This window comes from Cyprinodon variegatus, unplaced genomic scaffold (genome assembly GCF_000732505.1).
Source record: "Cyprinodon variegatus isolate N-32 unplaced genomic scaffold, C_variegatus-1.0 Scaffold1439, whole genome shotgun sequence".
NCBI classification, from domain to species: Eukaryota; Metazoa; Chordata; class Actinopteri; order Cyprinodontiformes; family Cyprinodontidae; genus Cyprinodon; species Cyprinodon variegatus.
This window is the reverse complement of record NW_015151892.1, coordinates 90,267-105,576: the sequence shown is the minus strand read 5'-3', so window position 1 is coordinate 105,576 and position 15,310 is coordinate 90,267. Positions and strand designations below refer to the sequence as shown.

General features: G+C 37.7%; 1 protein-coding gene across 2 annotated transcripts; it reads left to right on the top strand.

The window, feature by feature from the left end:
- The first annotated feature begins 7,184 nt into the window (after nt 1-7,184).
- Nucleotides 7,185-15,304, top strand: LOC107103405 (mitochondrial antiviral-signaling protein-like). 2 transcript variants are annotated; one of them, XM_015403100.1, is made up of 5 exons: nt 7,185-7,281; nt 9,317-9,439; nt 10,930-11,110; nt 11,984-12,693; nt 14,152-15,304. In XM_015403100.1, the coding sequence occupies exons 2-5, from the start codon at nt 9,317-9,319 to the stop codon at nt 14,848-14,850; spliced, it is 1,713 nt and encodes a 570-aa protein (XP_015258586.1). In that variant the 5' UTR covers nt 7,185-7,281; the 3' UTR covers nt 14,851-15,304. The 2 variants fall into 2 exon arrangements, with proteins under 2 accessions (XP_015258586.1, XP_015258587.1); XM_015403101.1 differs by lacking the exon at nt 7,185-7,281 and adding an exon at nt 9,094-9,220.
- The last annotated feature ends 6 nt before the right edge of the window (nt 15,305-15,310 follow it).

The window sequence follows — 15,310 nt, the reverse complement described above, 5'->3', positions numbered from 1 at the left end:
AGTAACGAAGTATTTGTACTTCGTTACTTCCCATCTCTGGTCTGAACAATAACTAAATATATGAGACAACAAACATTGCTGGTGGTATTCAATTATTGGTAAAATAATGATACCTTTGGAATCTGGCAAAAAGATAAGGGATTTTCAAATTTATATTGTTAATAATGTTGTAATGTTTCATTATTCAGTTTGTTCTAGAATGACATATCAATTTAGAAGATCAGAAGCCTGACAAACAAATATAGGATTATGAATACTAAAGCTACCTGCTTGTATCTTTAGCTGGCCTGTAAATGGATTTGCTCATAGTTAAATTGTGTCCAAGGGGTGCATATGCATTGCAAATAAATAAATGCACAGAAAAAACAAGAGGTACTGCTAAGAGAAAAGTAAGATAATGCAAACACAATTATTAGACTATAGACAAACACACAAACATGCAAATGAAAAATGCTGCAAAGGGAAAATGATGCATTTTACAGAAAAAAGAGAGCAGCAAAATGGAAAAGCCCTGTAAGCACATAAACAATGCTAACAGAAACACACAAAAATGCAAAGGAAAAACGAGCCATAACTTATTACTTGTCAGACAAGCTCTCAAATGCGGGACAGGGAAACACACGGGCAAACAAAGCAAAGGCGAAAGCCTGAGGCAGCATCACCAGTGCATCATGGTTGAGTGAAGAGGGCAAAAAAAGAGTACTGCATTGTAGGACTGCATTATTTTTAATGGCTTTAACCTTAAAAATCCAACTCTTTAGCATGATATTAATAAAGCTGCAAACTAGCTCCTCCTATCGGATGTACTCCAGATGACTAGGGGGACATAATCATCACTTTATATGGGGCAAGACATAGAAATTGCTACAAATAAAAATAAATGTCTTATATCTAAATGTTTTTTTTTTATTTAAACCTCTCTAATGTTCTGTTCCCTGTTAATTATTGTCTCCTCCTATTGGTCTGGAGCACTTCCAATGTACGGAACTAGTTAGTAGCTATTCTAAACTTGCAGTTTTTATCTGCAGCTTTTTTTCCTTTGCATGTTTTTCATGTATCTGTGTGGTGTTTGCATTCCATTTTGTATTTGCTATGCATTTATGTATTTATAGTTATTTTACACCTGCCTGCACAAAAGACTGATAGGTTCAGCTCTAAGTCACATACTGTATCTGGAAGCACACCTCCCCTGACTAACACTTTCTTTGCTGTAAAGCATGACATTGGCAGAATAATTTAATGTAGTTTTCTTTTTGACATCAGTCTAGTCTCCCAGAGTTCTTCCTTCTGCCCCATATTTCATATTATCTCCATATGAGGTGTCATTCTCTACTTGTCCCTTAGTATTTAAGTATTTAAGGTATTGGTTGGTCATTGTTCATTAGTGCATTGAATTGGAATTTTCTCAATTACATTTTTTTTTTTGCTCTGCTAGTCTTCCACAACCTGCTTCAATACTCTATGTAACTTTTACTTTTTATTTTTTACCTTTTTTGCCACTGTCAAGCCCTTTTCAAAGCATATCATGACATTATGTGCAAATCAAGGAGGGATACACATACACACTTCATATCCTTTGATATTTTCTTACATTTTTATGTGATATGGTTCTGTTAACTGCCCCCTTTACTTTAGAAGGCTATATCATTGAACAGTTTAATGTTCCATTGTTATATAAATATTCTATTGTTGCTTTAGAAAACACCTTTAAATTTTTCAAAGCATCAGATTAGGAATAATTGCTTCTTTAAAGTGTGAAAAATGAAAGTGGCATAGTTTTCAAGGTCAATATCTTCAATTTATTGTTTACTACATGTTGGATTCGCAAGTTATTTTCATCTTCATTTTTTCAAAGGTGAAAAAGCACGAGGGGCAACTTCCACCAACACCATGCAGGGAAAATTACATTTGTTATTACAGAGTTGATAAAGCTGTTATGAGAGCCATACAGGACAAAATGAAACTGTTTCACAGCCCATGAGGATTCCCTGGAGGAGAAAACTGATTCCAAGGTGTGAAATTGACGACACTTTTACTGCAACCATAACAGGTAAGGATCAGTTTTAGTTGTATTGTTGGATCTACTTTTGGAAAACAATCATGAAATGCAACTAAAAATGTATTAACTATGGACATATGAGAAATTAGGCAAGACCTTCTATTATAAACATATTTTATTTAACACTAACATAATAATGAATATACTTGATCCTTCAATTTTTTTTTTCCAAATTCTTGTCTTTATCTATTTTACGTTTCAAACATGTAACTTGATAGCAGAGTGCTTTAGATACATAATACATGCAATCCCACTTTGTTAATAAACAAAAAGGATTCTAGGTTAACATCAGGCACATTTGAGGATTTTAACAGGAAATGGCGCCACCTATTGGTTAAATTGGTATTGTTTTATTCATATTTTCACTTTTGCTTTCCTTATGGAAACATGTTTTCCAGCTTTCATTTTCATTTCCACATCGAAATGGACTGTTGAGCCTCATGCTGATTATGGACTAAGGAAACTGGCACTTTCACTGCTGAAATCTGCAGCTACTGTCATCGACAGGCCAAATACCAGCGGATAAAAAATCTTGTAGTTGGATGAGGCAAATATAATCCTATTCAACCATAATAACAGAAAGAGTACCAAATCTAAAGCATAGAGATGGCTGTATCATGCTAATGGGTAGTACCTAAACATTTTTGGTTTCACTTCAAAATAACATTATCAATTGGAAGAAAAGAAGGTTAATCACCTTTTCATTGTTGAGTTAAAAAATCAAAGCCTCAACAGAACGCATCATTTTCTAGATCATGGCTGCGTATGAATCTTATTACAGAATACCAAACATATTAACAATAAATTCAATCTGGCAATTTCTGTGTCAAAAATAAATATTTTGTTGTTTAGGTAACTTTGGGGAATTTTAACATTTTATCAAATATCTTTAAACTCATTAAAGACATGATAGTCATGCTCATCATTTGGATCATAGATAAACAAAGCTTACAAACTGTCACGCCTTAATATCTACTGTTGTCTTTCTGTATAGGTTCTATCCTCTAATTACTGAAGCCCAGTCTCCCTTTTTGTCTGTTTTGTCTCTTTTTGCTGTTTTTTAATAATGTATGAAATAATTTTATAACCATTGGCATGTATTTAGGTCTTATTCATCTTTAATTGTCCTTTATTTTTACAGAACTGAGATAATCAATTATTCTTTTTTTCACTTTATGTCACCCTGCCCCCTAGAGGTCTATCTTGGAACTGAAGAATAATCTGTAAAATTTAGTGCAGACCTTTCTATAATATTTTATCATAATATAGTTTAACTCATTTGTTGTACAATTTGTTTTAGATGAAGAGAAAAGAAAATCACATTTCAAATTAAGTATGTGAATCAAATTCTAAGTATAATCCAACTATTATTTTCTTTTTATAGACTGAGATGGGAAAAAAACACTGACTGTCACAATCATTTATAAAAGAAAAAAAAGCTGCAGTGGTTTGAGTTGTTTGTTTTGCTGTCTGCATTACTCTGGCAGTTAAAAGATGAAAAACATGAAAGGAGGATGGGACATGTGGTACAGTATGGATTATGAGTAAACACTTGACATAGGCCAATGGAGAGCTTGGCATTTGGAATCTTCTGTGAATTATAACAGATCTTCTTACATGAAAACATAGATGTTTAGGTAAGCGGGATGCTTAAAAAGCATTAGCACTCTTTGAACTTTTTAAATTTTATCAACTTTAGTGTATTTCATTGTGATTTTGTTTGCCAGACCTAAAGGAGAACATCATTGGGGAGGAGGGATTTTTTCACAAGGTTAGACAAATGGCAAATTTGTTGTGTGAAACAAAAACCTTTGTCTTTGTTTTACTTAACTGCCTTCAACAACCAAATGTATAGATTAGAAAAGGAAGTACACTAATCACTTTGTGATTATGAATTTTAAAAAAATCACCTTTTTGGTCAAATGGCCCATCATTAATAGCTAGAGTTTTAGAGAGATATGCAGCATTCCAGAGGTTGAGTGGTTTCAAAAATGAATATATAAATATGTATTTTAAAAAAAGGCTTTGGTATAGGCTCCCTTATGGAGTAACCAAACATGTGATCTAATTTTTTATTTAAAAAATATTTAATCAAACTAACATAAAATCTTGGCAAATTCTAGTATTGTAAAAACCAAAATCGAAACTAAATAAAAATAACATTCATGCAGGATAAACCATTTTCTGAATGTTTTTCTTTTTAAATAAAGCATGAGACCAATAGTTACGAAAAATCTTGGTTAAAGCAAGATTTCTCAATTTAACATAAATAAAGCTAAAAATAAATTTCATCCTAGAAGACCCAAAGCTCCAGTCAATCAACATTAGGGCCGCACCCTCCCCAAAGCCAATCATTGTTCAAGATCTCCTTGTGTTCCTCATCCAGCCTTTCTTCTGCATACCATCTGAACTTTTACCCCCATCATCTCCCTCAGTCTCATTCATCCTCCGGTTTATTCCTACCTCAGTGTCCAGGCTCCAGGGGGAAGACTACTCTAAACCTTTTCCTAAGCTACTGATCATAGCAAATGTCCATTTTTAGCATCAAAGTCTTATGCCGGGGTCCGAGCCCCAAATAACTTACTTCCTTCATGTCAATAAAATGTTTCTGATTGCAACTTTTCTTCTCGTGAGTCTCTCCTGGTAGAAAAGTGTGTGTATTAGGTGCATTTTTGGTTAAAACAAATCAGTTTAAATAAAAAAAAAAGGCTGAGTTTCATGTATCATCATCGTGGTGGATGTATTTCCTCTTTAAAACTTTAATTAGATTACAATATGGGAAATTAATAAATGATTTAATATACATGAGCATTGACCCTCTAGGCATATACCATGTATGCTCAATGGCCAGCCCAGCCTTGTGTGGTACACCTGAAGCATATTTTTCAGCCAGTTTTAATATGCCTCAATACTCCTGTAATACAAATTATGGAGCACTACTGCATATCATACAATATGCTGATGACACTTAACTTTTCACCATGAAATGAATACAGGTGATGCTAAGCTGGTGAAATTCGTACCACGTAAAATCAGTCTCCACCCCCAACAGGAGGTTTCAGAACTTCTCAAACAGAAGATTCATAACACGACAGGGCCTTTTTGAAATTAATATACTGAGTTTCGGACTGTGTAATAGCACAAGTACTTTTCAGAGACTGATTGATTTGGTGTTGGCAGATGTGAGGTGGATTAAAAGCTTGGTGTGCCTAGATGACGTAACTGTGTTTGGTCCCCCCTGTAAGGACCTCCTGTCTAGGTAGGAGGAATTTCTGATCAAACTGCATCAAGCTAATCTCAAGGTTAAGCCAGCTAAATGCAACCTGTTGTCACCACAGATTAAGTATTTGGGGTACATAATCTGACCTGAGAGTGTAGGGGTGGATCCTACACCATAGAATCAAACTGAGGTTCAGAGCATTGTGGGGCTCGCTTCTTAACATAGAAAGTTTATGAGAGGTTTTGCAGAAATTTCTCTGCCTTAGCACCAACTTACAGAGAAGGGAATGGAATTTTAGCGGACGGAGCAGGATCAGTCAGCCTTTGAGAGACTTAAATTGGGCCAAATGATAGCCTCAATTCTGGCATTTGCTTATCCTCATAAAGCGAGGATCTTGGATGCTAGTGATGCCGGTACTGGGGCAGTATTATCAAAGGAAAAAGCTGTATAGGAACAGGTTATTGCCTCCACAAGCAGGGCCCCGACAAAGCAGAATAGAATAGAATTCAACTTCAAGTACAGACCAACAAAGAACTCTGTGCATTCAACCCATCCCCTTGGGGAGCAGTGGGCTGCCATTGTGCTGTTACTGGGGAGCAGAGTGGGGTTGAGGGTCTTACTCAGGGACCCAGAGTAGTAGTCTGTGGGAGTGTGTGGGGCTTGAACTCAGAACTTCTTGGACCCAAGAGCAATACTCTAACCACAGGGCAACCAATATGCAATCACCAAAAAGGAATTATTGAGTATGGTGAGCCTTACCAAACATTTCAAGCATTTATTCCTGGGTAAAGAGTTTGTTCTGAGGACAGATCATAGTTCTCTGAGGTAGTTACATAAATGGGGTTGGGTGGGCAGTTGGCCTGCTGGTTGGAACAGCTAGTCAGTTCCCAGTACAAGATCCTGCACTTACCAGTCTGGGTTCATTCTAATGTAGATATGTTTTCTCGACTTTCTGTGTTTCTGCAGTCATCCCTTCCTGTGGCAGCGACTGGGGTATCAGAGCCACCGGCAACTTCAGTTATAGGTGTGGTTGTTGATGGCATATGGGACAAATTTGTTCATTTTCCTGTTGGAAAAGTGTAGATTGACCCTGAGCTTCTGGTGCCTATCCACTTTCGGCCACCTTCCAGCATACATTGGTTATTGCCTGGCAACCCTTATTAAAATTCTCTGGCTACACCTCTGGCCATGCATGGATGGATGGAATTGAAGCTGTGTCCATAATAGGGATGCATGATATATTGATGTTGGCATCGGATATCAGCTGTTATTCGTCATTTTTTATACATTAATGTTTTTGAGCCCTTTAAAAATAATGCACTAAAGGCAGACATCTGTCTATAACCTAAATATCAGTGCATTGTGGTTCTCTTGTGTTCTCAAAAATAGGAAAGCACTTAATAAATATATGTTTGAGCTCATTTTTGGAAAATATAAACCCTATTGAAACCCTATTCGTGTTGAGTAGCTGTAGGTCCATCCTCCTTAGAGCGTCCCCTCCAACTTTTAGCACAAAGTTACACCCTTATTTGGGTCCAGTAAATCTTCAGGGTCAACTTATCAAGGTACAATCAATTTCAATTTAGGATAGACTGTTATTTTTGTTGTTGGTTTTGTTAAACGTGACAAAAGGTTACAAGGTGTATCGTTTTTTTATGCTTTTATGTAACGGCCATTACCTCCAAGACATGCTGTTCGGGTGAATAGCACATCTGAATTTATTTGTTACATTAAATTAAAACTGTGCTCCATTTTAGCAAACAGCCCTTCGCTTTGAGGTCACACAGTTGAGTGCAGGGTTCATCACGCCCCGCAATCACTCCGCTCGCTCCTATTGGACCGTTTTCTAACCGACGTCTCTCTCGTCCAATGAGAAGGCGAGGAGGGAGGGCCGTCAAAGCGCTACGCAGCTGTGAGCAGAGCTCAGCGCAGCAGAATCCAGTCAGTAAAGGAAGAGCACTCGATAAGGAGTTCTTTATTACAAAGTGTGTCAAAAATCAAGGTGAGTTTCATTTTAAGTTTTTATTAATGTCACTTTAACAGCAGAAACAATGTTTAATCGTGTTGTTATTTGACTTCCTGGTAGGAGTTGGGTTGTGTCTTTATGCACTCATTTGTCGAACACCTTTTTGAGCCAATTCTTTTTAGCTAGCTATCCTTTTTATTCATAGCTACACGTCTGCAGTTTGTTCGAATTATGTGTCTGTTTTGTGCGTGCAACAATATTTTATGAACGCATAAAATTTGGGGGGTATTTCAACCCCCAAATCTCCCTTTCTAGATTAATAAAGTTGACTTAACTGGTTTTGACAAAATTTATTTATTTTTGTTCGCCTTATCTGTCACTCTAACGTTTGTTTGCTTTTTTGTCACCCTCAAAAATCTAAATTTTAACAAAACAACTAGCTCAGTCTGCCGTTTTAGCTTGAAAGGAGTTTGATAGGTTTATTTCCTGATTCTTCTCTCCTGCCATGTCTCTCTACTGTCATGACACGTTTATAAAGCAGGAGTTATGCAGAAATCTGATCCAGGCTAGTGGACAGCCAAGGAGACTGGCAAGAAATGACATGACCTGGCAGTTTAGAGGTCATTCATTTAATAATTTGCCCTTGTGTCAAAGCTGCACTTTTGTCCCCTCTGGCTACCCTTACCCTGCCCTGTTAATCTGCAATCATTCAGCACTTTACACTTAAATGCTTCTTTGAAAATAATGCCCACTCTCCTATTTTTTTTGGCCTGCATACCAATTATTATTGCTGTCAGACACTGTAAGGTTGTAAGGTAGATTATGCCCTATGTTGGCTAATAACACCAGAAAGACTTTGCCCCTGTGTTCTTTTAACTGCAGGTAAAACTACTTATATCAAAACTGAAAACTAAACCTTTCATATATATATATATATATATATATATATATATATATATATATATATATACACACATTTGTAGATCATAAAACAAAAGTATTTACTTATATAATAGAGTGAATAATAAATGCATAGATGACAAGAATAACACAAAATGAGTAATTAATGCACGAATATGGCTTTTCCCCAGCTGTTACTTATGTTCTGATGTTTAATGTATTACTTACCCTTTCTTTTTATGCAACTATTGAATGGAAAAAAATAAAAAGAGTAATGATTGGAGGATAGGAAGCGTGTAATTCTGATGTCTAGGGGATTTATGGGTGCATATTTCTGAATGCAACCAGATAAAACATTTAGACAAAAACAGTTATTTCAGTTGTACAATCTTAAAAGCAATGCAAGGTGAGACTAGGTTGAGGCAGAAAGCTGGATATCAGTTAGTTGTTATCAATCTAATGACAGCAGCTCAAAAACTTCATGTAAGGCTGCTTTTTGTAAAAAAAAAAGAAAAAAAAAAGAAAAAGATCCTTTTCAGCTACCCTCAATATCTGCTTCAGAGGACTGTTATCTGTAGGTTGTAGATGCAAAGACACTGCTAACACAGCTTAATTCAAAATGTCAGCTCTTTACCAGACATTTCATCAGATTGCGTAGTTATGCTGTTTTACATACAAACAAACAAAGGGGCTCAAAGTGTACCCAATACAAAGCTTGCTGTCAAACTCTTGTCTCTGACCTTCTGGGTGTGTCTGGGAAGGAGAGTGGAAACTTTCAGCTGGGATAGCACGCCGTGGACATAAGAAGACTTTTAATAAGTTACCAGCTGAGGCTTTGACTTCTTGTTCTTCTCCTTCTAGATCGCTGTAACCTTGAACAATGAGGCTGTTTGTTTTTTTGTTTTCTATCTGAAGCTTAAAACTGTTTAAAGGCCAAGGAGCCTGCGCTGTTTATGCTTTTCTTTTCAGTCGGGGAAAAAAAAAGCTGTGTGATCTTCTCTTTCACTTTCAGTTTCCTTGAATGGAAAAAAGTCGCTTCTCCATCTTTGCTTTTAATCGATGTTCCTGATAAAAGGTTGCTTATGTGAAGTCATTTAATGAATGTAAATCAAGGCTAAACATTGACGTTCAATTTTAACCTCTTTTTCTCTCTCTTTATTTACCTTCCCAGATGCCCTTTGCCAGTGACAAACTTTATGACGTTTATTTGCGGCGGAATATGCCGACCATTGTGAGCAGGGTGAAAGTCAGGGAAATAATGCCCCACCTTTCCTGCCTGACGTCTCATGACAGGGTAAGTTTAATGATGGGTAATCATTCATGGCTGGAGGTGGAATTTTCTTCTTTGTTGTAATTTAATCTACTATAAATTATTATTATTGATTTTTTTTTTTTTATCATTGTCGGTATGTTCTAAAAAACACACACAAAATGTTTAGTAGAGTATTCACACCCCTTAACCCTATCTTTCAAACATCAGTGTATTTTACCTGCACAGACGAATGTGAAGTACATGTTAGTATAGAGGGAGAATATGTTTAAATATCCTACTCAATATAGATCTGGAAAGTGTGGCAGGCTTATAATTTTGGTGTCAGGACGTCTGGTTATATGCAAAGTTTAAGGGAGGTAGCATTAGCGTCCTGAGATCCTGCAGCACTATCAGAGTGTCTGGAGCAGCGAGTCCTGTAGCATATCAAGCACTGGGAGTAGGGCTGGACATTGAATTTGCCATATAATCTAGGCCTTAAACAATTAACCGGATTAATCATGATTGATTGATTATTGAACTGATCGTCAACTAATTTAGTAATCAATTAATCGTTAACTGGAGTATAGAGACTGTAAAACATTCCTTTAGCTGACAGAGCGATCCAGTTAGAGCAGCAATTATACCAAGATTGTAAAAAGAAAAGTAAACATTTTGCATTTAAGATTAAAAAAAAAAATTTTTATCTGTGTGTCAATCGATCAGAAAAGCTTGTCGAGGAGCTTTCTGGGAGACAGATTCCAACTCATCAAAGCAAATAAAGTTTAGCAACTTTAAGTTTAGCAACCTTCAAATTATCAAACTTGAATCCTTTTTTAACTTTAAAAAGCATTCAGTGTGAACACACCCTAACATGGCGCATTACCCTGAATATGTCAGCCCCACAGAGACACAAGGTGGTGGCAGCATCATGCTGTGAGGCAGTTTTTGCAGACATTCACCCCCTCTCTGGCGTCAAGTTGAAATGACAACAGGGTTTTGCATGAATATTAGAGAGAGAGAAGGGGAAAACACCTTAACCTGCTGCTGCCACTGCACAGGTCTTTGTGTTAGAGGAGTAAGGTCATCTTTATGTCACATGGTAAGAAAGTTATAGATCTAAGCAGAGCCTCTCCAATATTCCATCCCAATTAGATTTTAAAGTAGACAAATGTTTTGTTTTTTTGCTTGAAATCTTTGATGGGGCAGGCGTTTGCAACATTGACTTCAATTCAGCTAATAAAACTCATTGCATGACCCTTTTTTTTTTTTTTTTTTTACAAAAAGACAACTTGTGTTTTTTCACAGTAGATTTATCATTTTTAGACAAGCACTGTTCCATTTCAACTTTTAGGTTTTAAAAATAAGGAAAAAAACTTGTAAAAAGAGAATAAACAGATTTCAATTGGTTGATTATAGTTTGAAAATTATGTTTAGAACCAAAAATGTCCCTTCTAAAAAGATGGAAAAATAGTCCACTTTTAAAAATCCTTTTTAAGCTTTCATGTAAATGCTTTGTTTTTATGCACCTATAGGAAAACATAGAAGCGAAGCGGGAAACGTCTGGGAACTACGACGGCATGGTGCTTCTTCTGGATTGTCTAAAGAGAAGAGAAAACTGGCCGGAGCAGTTCATCCAGGCTCTGGAGGCGTGTGAGCATACAACCCTAGCAGCTGAGATCAGAAAAGAATACGAATCTCTGCAAAACATTCAACGTAAGTCACCTAAGAATCTATCCTTCACTGCTTTCTGGGGTTTAAAGCATCTTTCATAATTAATAAAGATAATTTAATCAAACAATTAATGTCTTTCACTACAAAAATAATTTCTCTAAAATAAGTGTATTTTCCCTTTTTTTGAGCAGGTAAGATAATTGCCAGTTTAATAAGATCATTTATATCTAAAATAAATTAAAAAAATCTGTAGCATTATTTTAAGTAATATCAAAAAAATTTATTTCAAGGGCGGAAATTATCAATCCCTTGGCCAATCATGTTATTTACCTGCTTAAATGAAGGGTCAGTTACATTTATTCAAAGAGATTTTTTCCTAATTTTTAGATCATTTTTTGCAGAGTATGTTTATGTCTTGGAATATGTACGTCCTGCAGGTCATATGGTCACATGACATTAACTTTTGGCTCCTGTGCAATAAGGAAAATTATCTCCTAGTTTGGGAAAGAATATGAACCCAAGCACATTCCTTTGTTGTTTTTTCTGAGCTCTTTTCTTGTTTTCCATCCATCCATGCATCCATCCAGGTGTTGGTCTGACTGTCTCTCCATCTATTAATCAGATGTATTTTCTCTTTAATCTTTTCTAACTCTGAGAACCTGAATCTGAAAATTGGTAGGACATATGTAGGAACCCTGTCAATCAAACTGGAAGCTAGAAATTCACCTCTAATGTCTTTTTTTTGTTGATAGATGTTTATCAAAATTTTGTCATCTTCTGAGGGGGAAAAACATGGTTCTGTGATGTTAGTAATTGTGAGAAATAATGAAATTTCTGTGTGATTTCAGGGCTAGCTGCATTTCACAATTCTCTTGTCATATACAAAGACGAATATCACTGTTTGCTTTGTCCTAGATCCCAGTGCTGACTCAGCTCCAAAGACTGTTGTCAGGGCTCATGTCCACCCAGCACCAGCTGCCAGTAAACTCCCCATTTCAGAGAGCAGTGGAACTGGTCAGGCCGCTGCTGCTCAGCCAGCAGAAACACTCCCATCTCCTGTCCACACTCCTGCACAGCAGCAGGTCCCCCAGGTGGCAGCTGTCCAGGCTTCACAGACTGTTTCCCCGCCAGAGCCCCCGCAGTCAGTCCTGCAGGATGAAGTTCCACCTCTCCCCTCCACACCTCCTCCTTCCCCTGAGATTCAGCACCCTCAAGTATCTGATGTCCGGCCGCTACTGGGGAGAAACGCTCCTCACCAAGAGCCAGAGGAAAACTCTGAATCAGATATCCGGGATGCTTCCGGTGATGCTAGCTCAGTCCCACTGGAGACGAGTTTGGGAGAGGAAGAAGCCGTGGTCGATGTTGTGACCTCCCCTCAGCAACAACCTTTAGTCCCACACAGTGAAACAGCGACATTACTGGCTCCAGATCCGCTGCAAACCGACGTCACCACAAATGACAAGCAGCTGCAGCAGCCATCTTTAACACCAATAAACTCTGACGAATCGTCTCTTTTTACTCTGACACCAGAGAAACATCCTGTCCAGGACACCACTCCACCAGTCCACCAGGTTCCTACAGCTGCCCTGCACCCTGAGGAGAGCCCAGAGCAGGCAGCTGAGCAGGTGAGAAAAACAGCACTTCCACATTTCTAATAACTTCGGTGTATATATGCGAGAAGTAAACTGATGATGGTACAGGTGTCAAAGGAAAGTGTTGCTTTCAATAACCAGTTTGCCTAGTCAATCTTTGTTTAAACTGAACCACTCCTCTGCTTTAGGATTTGTTACCAAAGCAGACTAACATAAAGCTTCCCTCTGCTCTACGGCTGAAAGCTGTGCTGTCAGAGGTTTAACGTTGGTAAACAGCAATTAGCTTTTTCACTGTTTTAATAAGAAATCCGATGGACTGACAATGGATTTGATTCAGTACCTGTAAACATCTAAATTTATTTTTTTAAACCTAAGCAGTGTTTAATTTGTTTACTCTGTTTTAGAACTAAAACCCCTTTTGTTTATTAGTAAAATTAAAAACAAAACCAAGCCTGAACCACTCAGAGAAAATCTGATTGGAGAAAAAAAAAAGTCCAGTGCAGCTGGAACAATCAGCTGCACTGTAAACAGGTGCATCTTCAGCTTATTTAGTTCTTTATAGTGGAGGATGTTCTTTTTCCGGGTGGATCATCAAAATAAGTGATCCTCCTAATTGTGAATCATTGTGGTGATATGTTTATGTAAGGCCGTCCTACGTCCCCATTTTCATTTACCTGTAGTGGAAAAATTGCAAATCTTCTTTTGGAAAGTAAGCTTGTACTGGCGATGCAAACAGCAACTTTTAAACAGAGCGTGCACAAGGAGAAATGGGCATGCTCTCACACGTGTTAACTGGACGTTTCCTTTCGAGAGCACGTATGGGGTTCTGCATGTGCAGTGTTTTTTAAAAGTAGAGTGGGCGTTCTTATAAAAAAAAAACGCAAAAATCCTCCACTATACATTCAAATAAATCCGGCTTGCATATCCAGTCTCCAGCAGGTCAAGGTAACTTGTTATAGCGTTCTTAAAGACAAGATGCTATAAGAGCAAAAAATGAAAAGAAAATAATTTTTATGCATTTCCTATTTCTCTATTTTTTTAAATGTATTTAAGTATGTTATGGCAAAGAGGAAAAAAAGGGAAGTTTATTATTTTATGAAATGAATGTTTAAAAAAATGTTTCTTGAATTTTCAATAATGAATGATGACAAGAATCCCCAAGTCTCAGGTTAAGAATACAGTTATTAAGAAATCAAAGAAAACATTACAATGGATAGGCATGTCTGCTTAATGCATTAATGAATCCATCACTGCATGCCGATTGAAGAAAAATACGCTGTTGGTCTACCTCTGAAATAAAAACTATACTTCTGAGAAGAAAGCGTTTAACATCTAAGCATTTGTCTGCAGCTCTTTCTAGCGTTCTAACATTTAATTTCAAGTTTGAGTGTTAGTATCAGTGTTTGTTCCTCTAAACAATTTTCACAAACTGTACATGAAGATAGATATTGAAATAAAAATGACATCTGTTATGCCCTTTTTTTCTTGCAGAGCGTTAAAAGCAAACCGCAGGCAGATGCTGCAGTTGGTACCTCTCCCGAGCCGCGTGTGGAAAGGAGGAACAGCGTTAATGAAGATGATGTCGAGAACACAATGTGCCTGAGCAAACCCACCCAACTCCTCAGCGTCTACCCAGAAAATACCCCCTCTCCTTCTGCTGAGGCATCCAACGCCCTGGAGCAGCCTTACTCCGGCAACAGCGGGCGTCTAGAAATAAGCGAGGCTGCATCGCATGCTGCCTGCACTGCTGTCGGTGCTAACCTTGGGAATGCAGTGTCAGTGCAGGAGAACGGGATCGCTCCCGACCTCAGCCAACCAGAGGAGAATCACTACGAGTCTCCCAATCAGAGCTTTGAGGTGAGGGAGAACGTGGTCCATCTGACAGAGATGCCTTCAATCCCTAACCTCGACACTCCAGTTCAGCAACCTCAAATCGTCAACGGAGAACCGGCTAAAGGAGGCTTTTCTTCAACGGCGACGTCCGCCAAGGCTGCAGATGATTCTGAGGCAAGTTTAAGGAGCCATCACAGTGAGAGCTACACGCCAGCGGGTGCTGGTGCTTCTGACAGGGTTTTAGAGCAAAAATCAGTACCAAATCCCACTCCTGACCATGCAAATAGAAATTACTTGATTGGGGCTGCTGCAGGGGTTGCAGCCTTGGCTTTCATTTTGATGAAGCTTAAGAATTGAGGGGTTTAATATTGTCAAAGACAGAGAATAAACTGTAAGAATACAGTCTGATACTCATCAGGGCCCAGTCCCTTCCTGTAATCCCTGCACTAAGAGAGCAGGGGGGAGCAGTTTAATAATTACCAAATGATAGCTGACATGCCAGACCTTTGATCATGTCATTAATTTATATTGTGGTGTTTGTTGGTGAAAGACTTTGACTTTAGGTTAAACAAAAAAAACTGCACAACTGCATGTAAAAGATCAATGAAATGAAAATATAGTTTCCTAATGAGACTCTTCACAGAGAAGCTGGATGTGAGATCCAAAGCATTGTTCTCCCGTGGAAGGTTGTTCTGCAGCCCTGTAAGGACCTGTCTTAATATTTCGTTGCACCATTTTTCAATCATGTTTTATTTCGCCTCCCCCCAAAGAATATATGAGTGTTCATTTTTGTTTTCTTCTAACTTAAGAAGTAGAA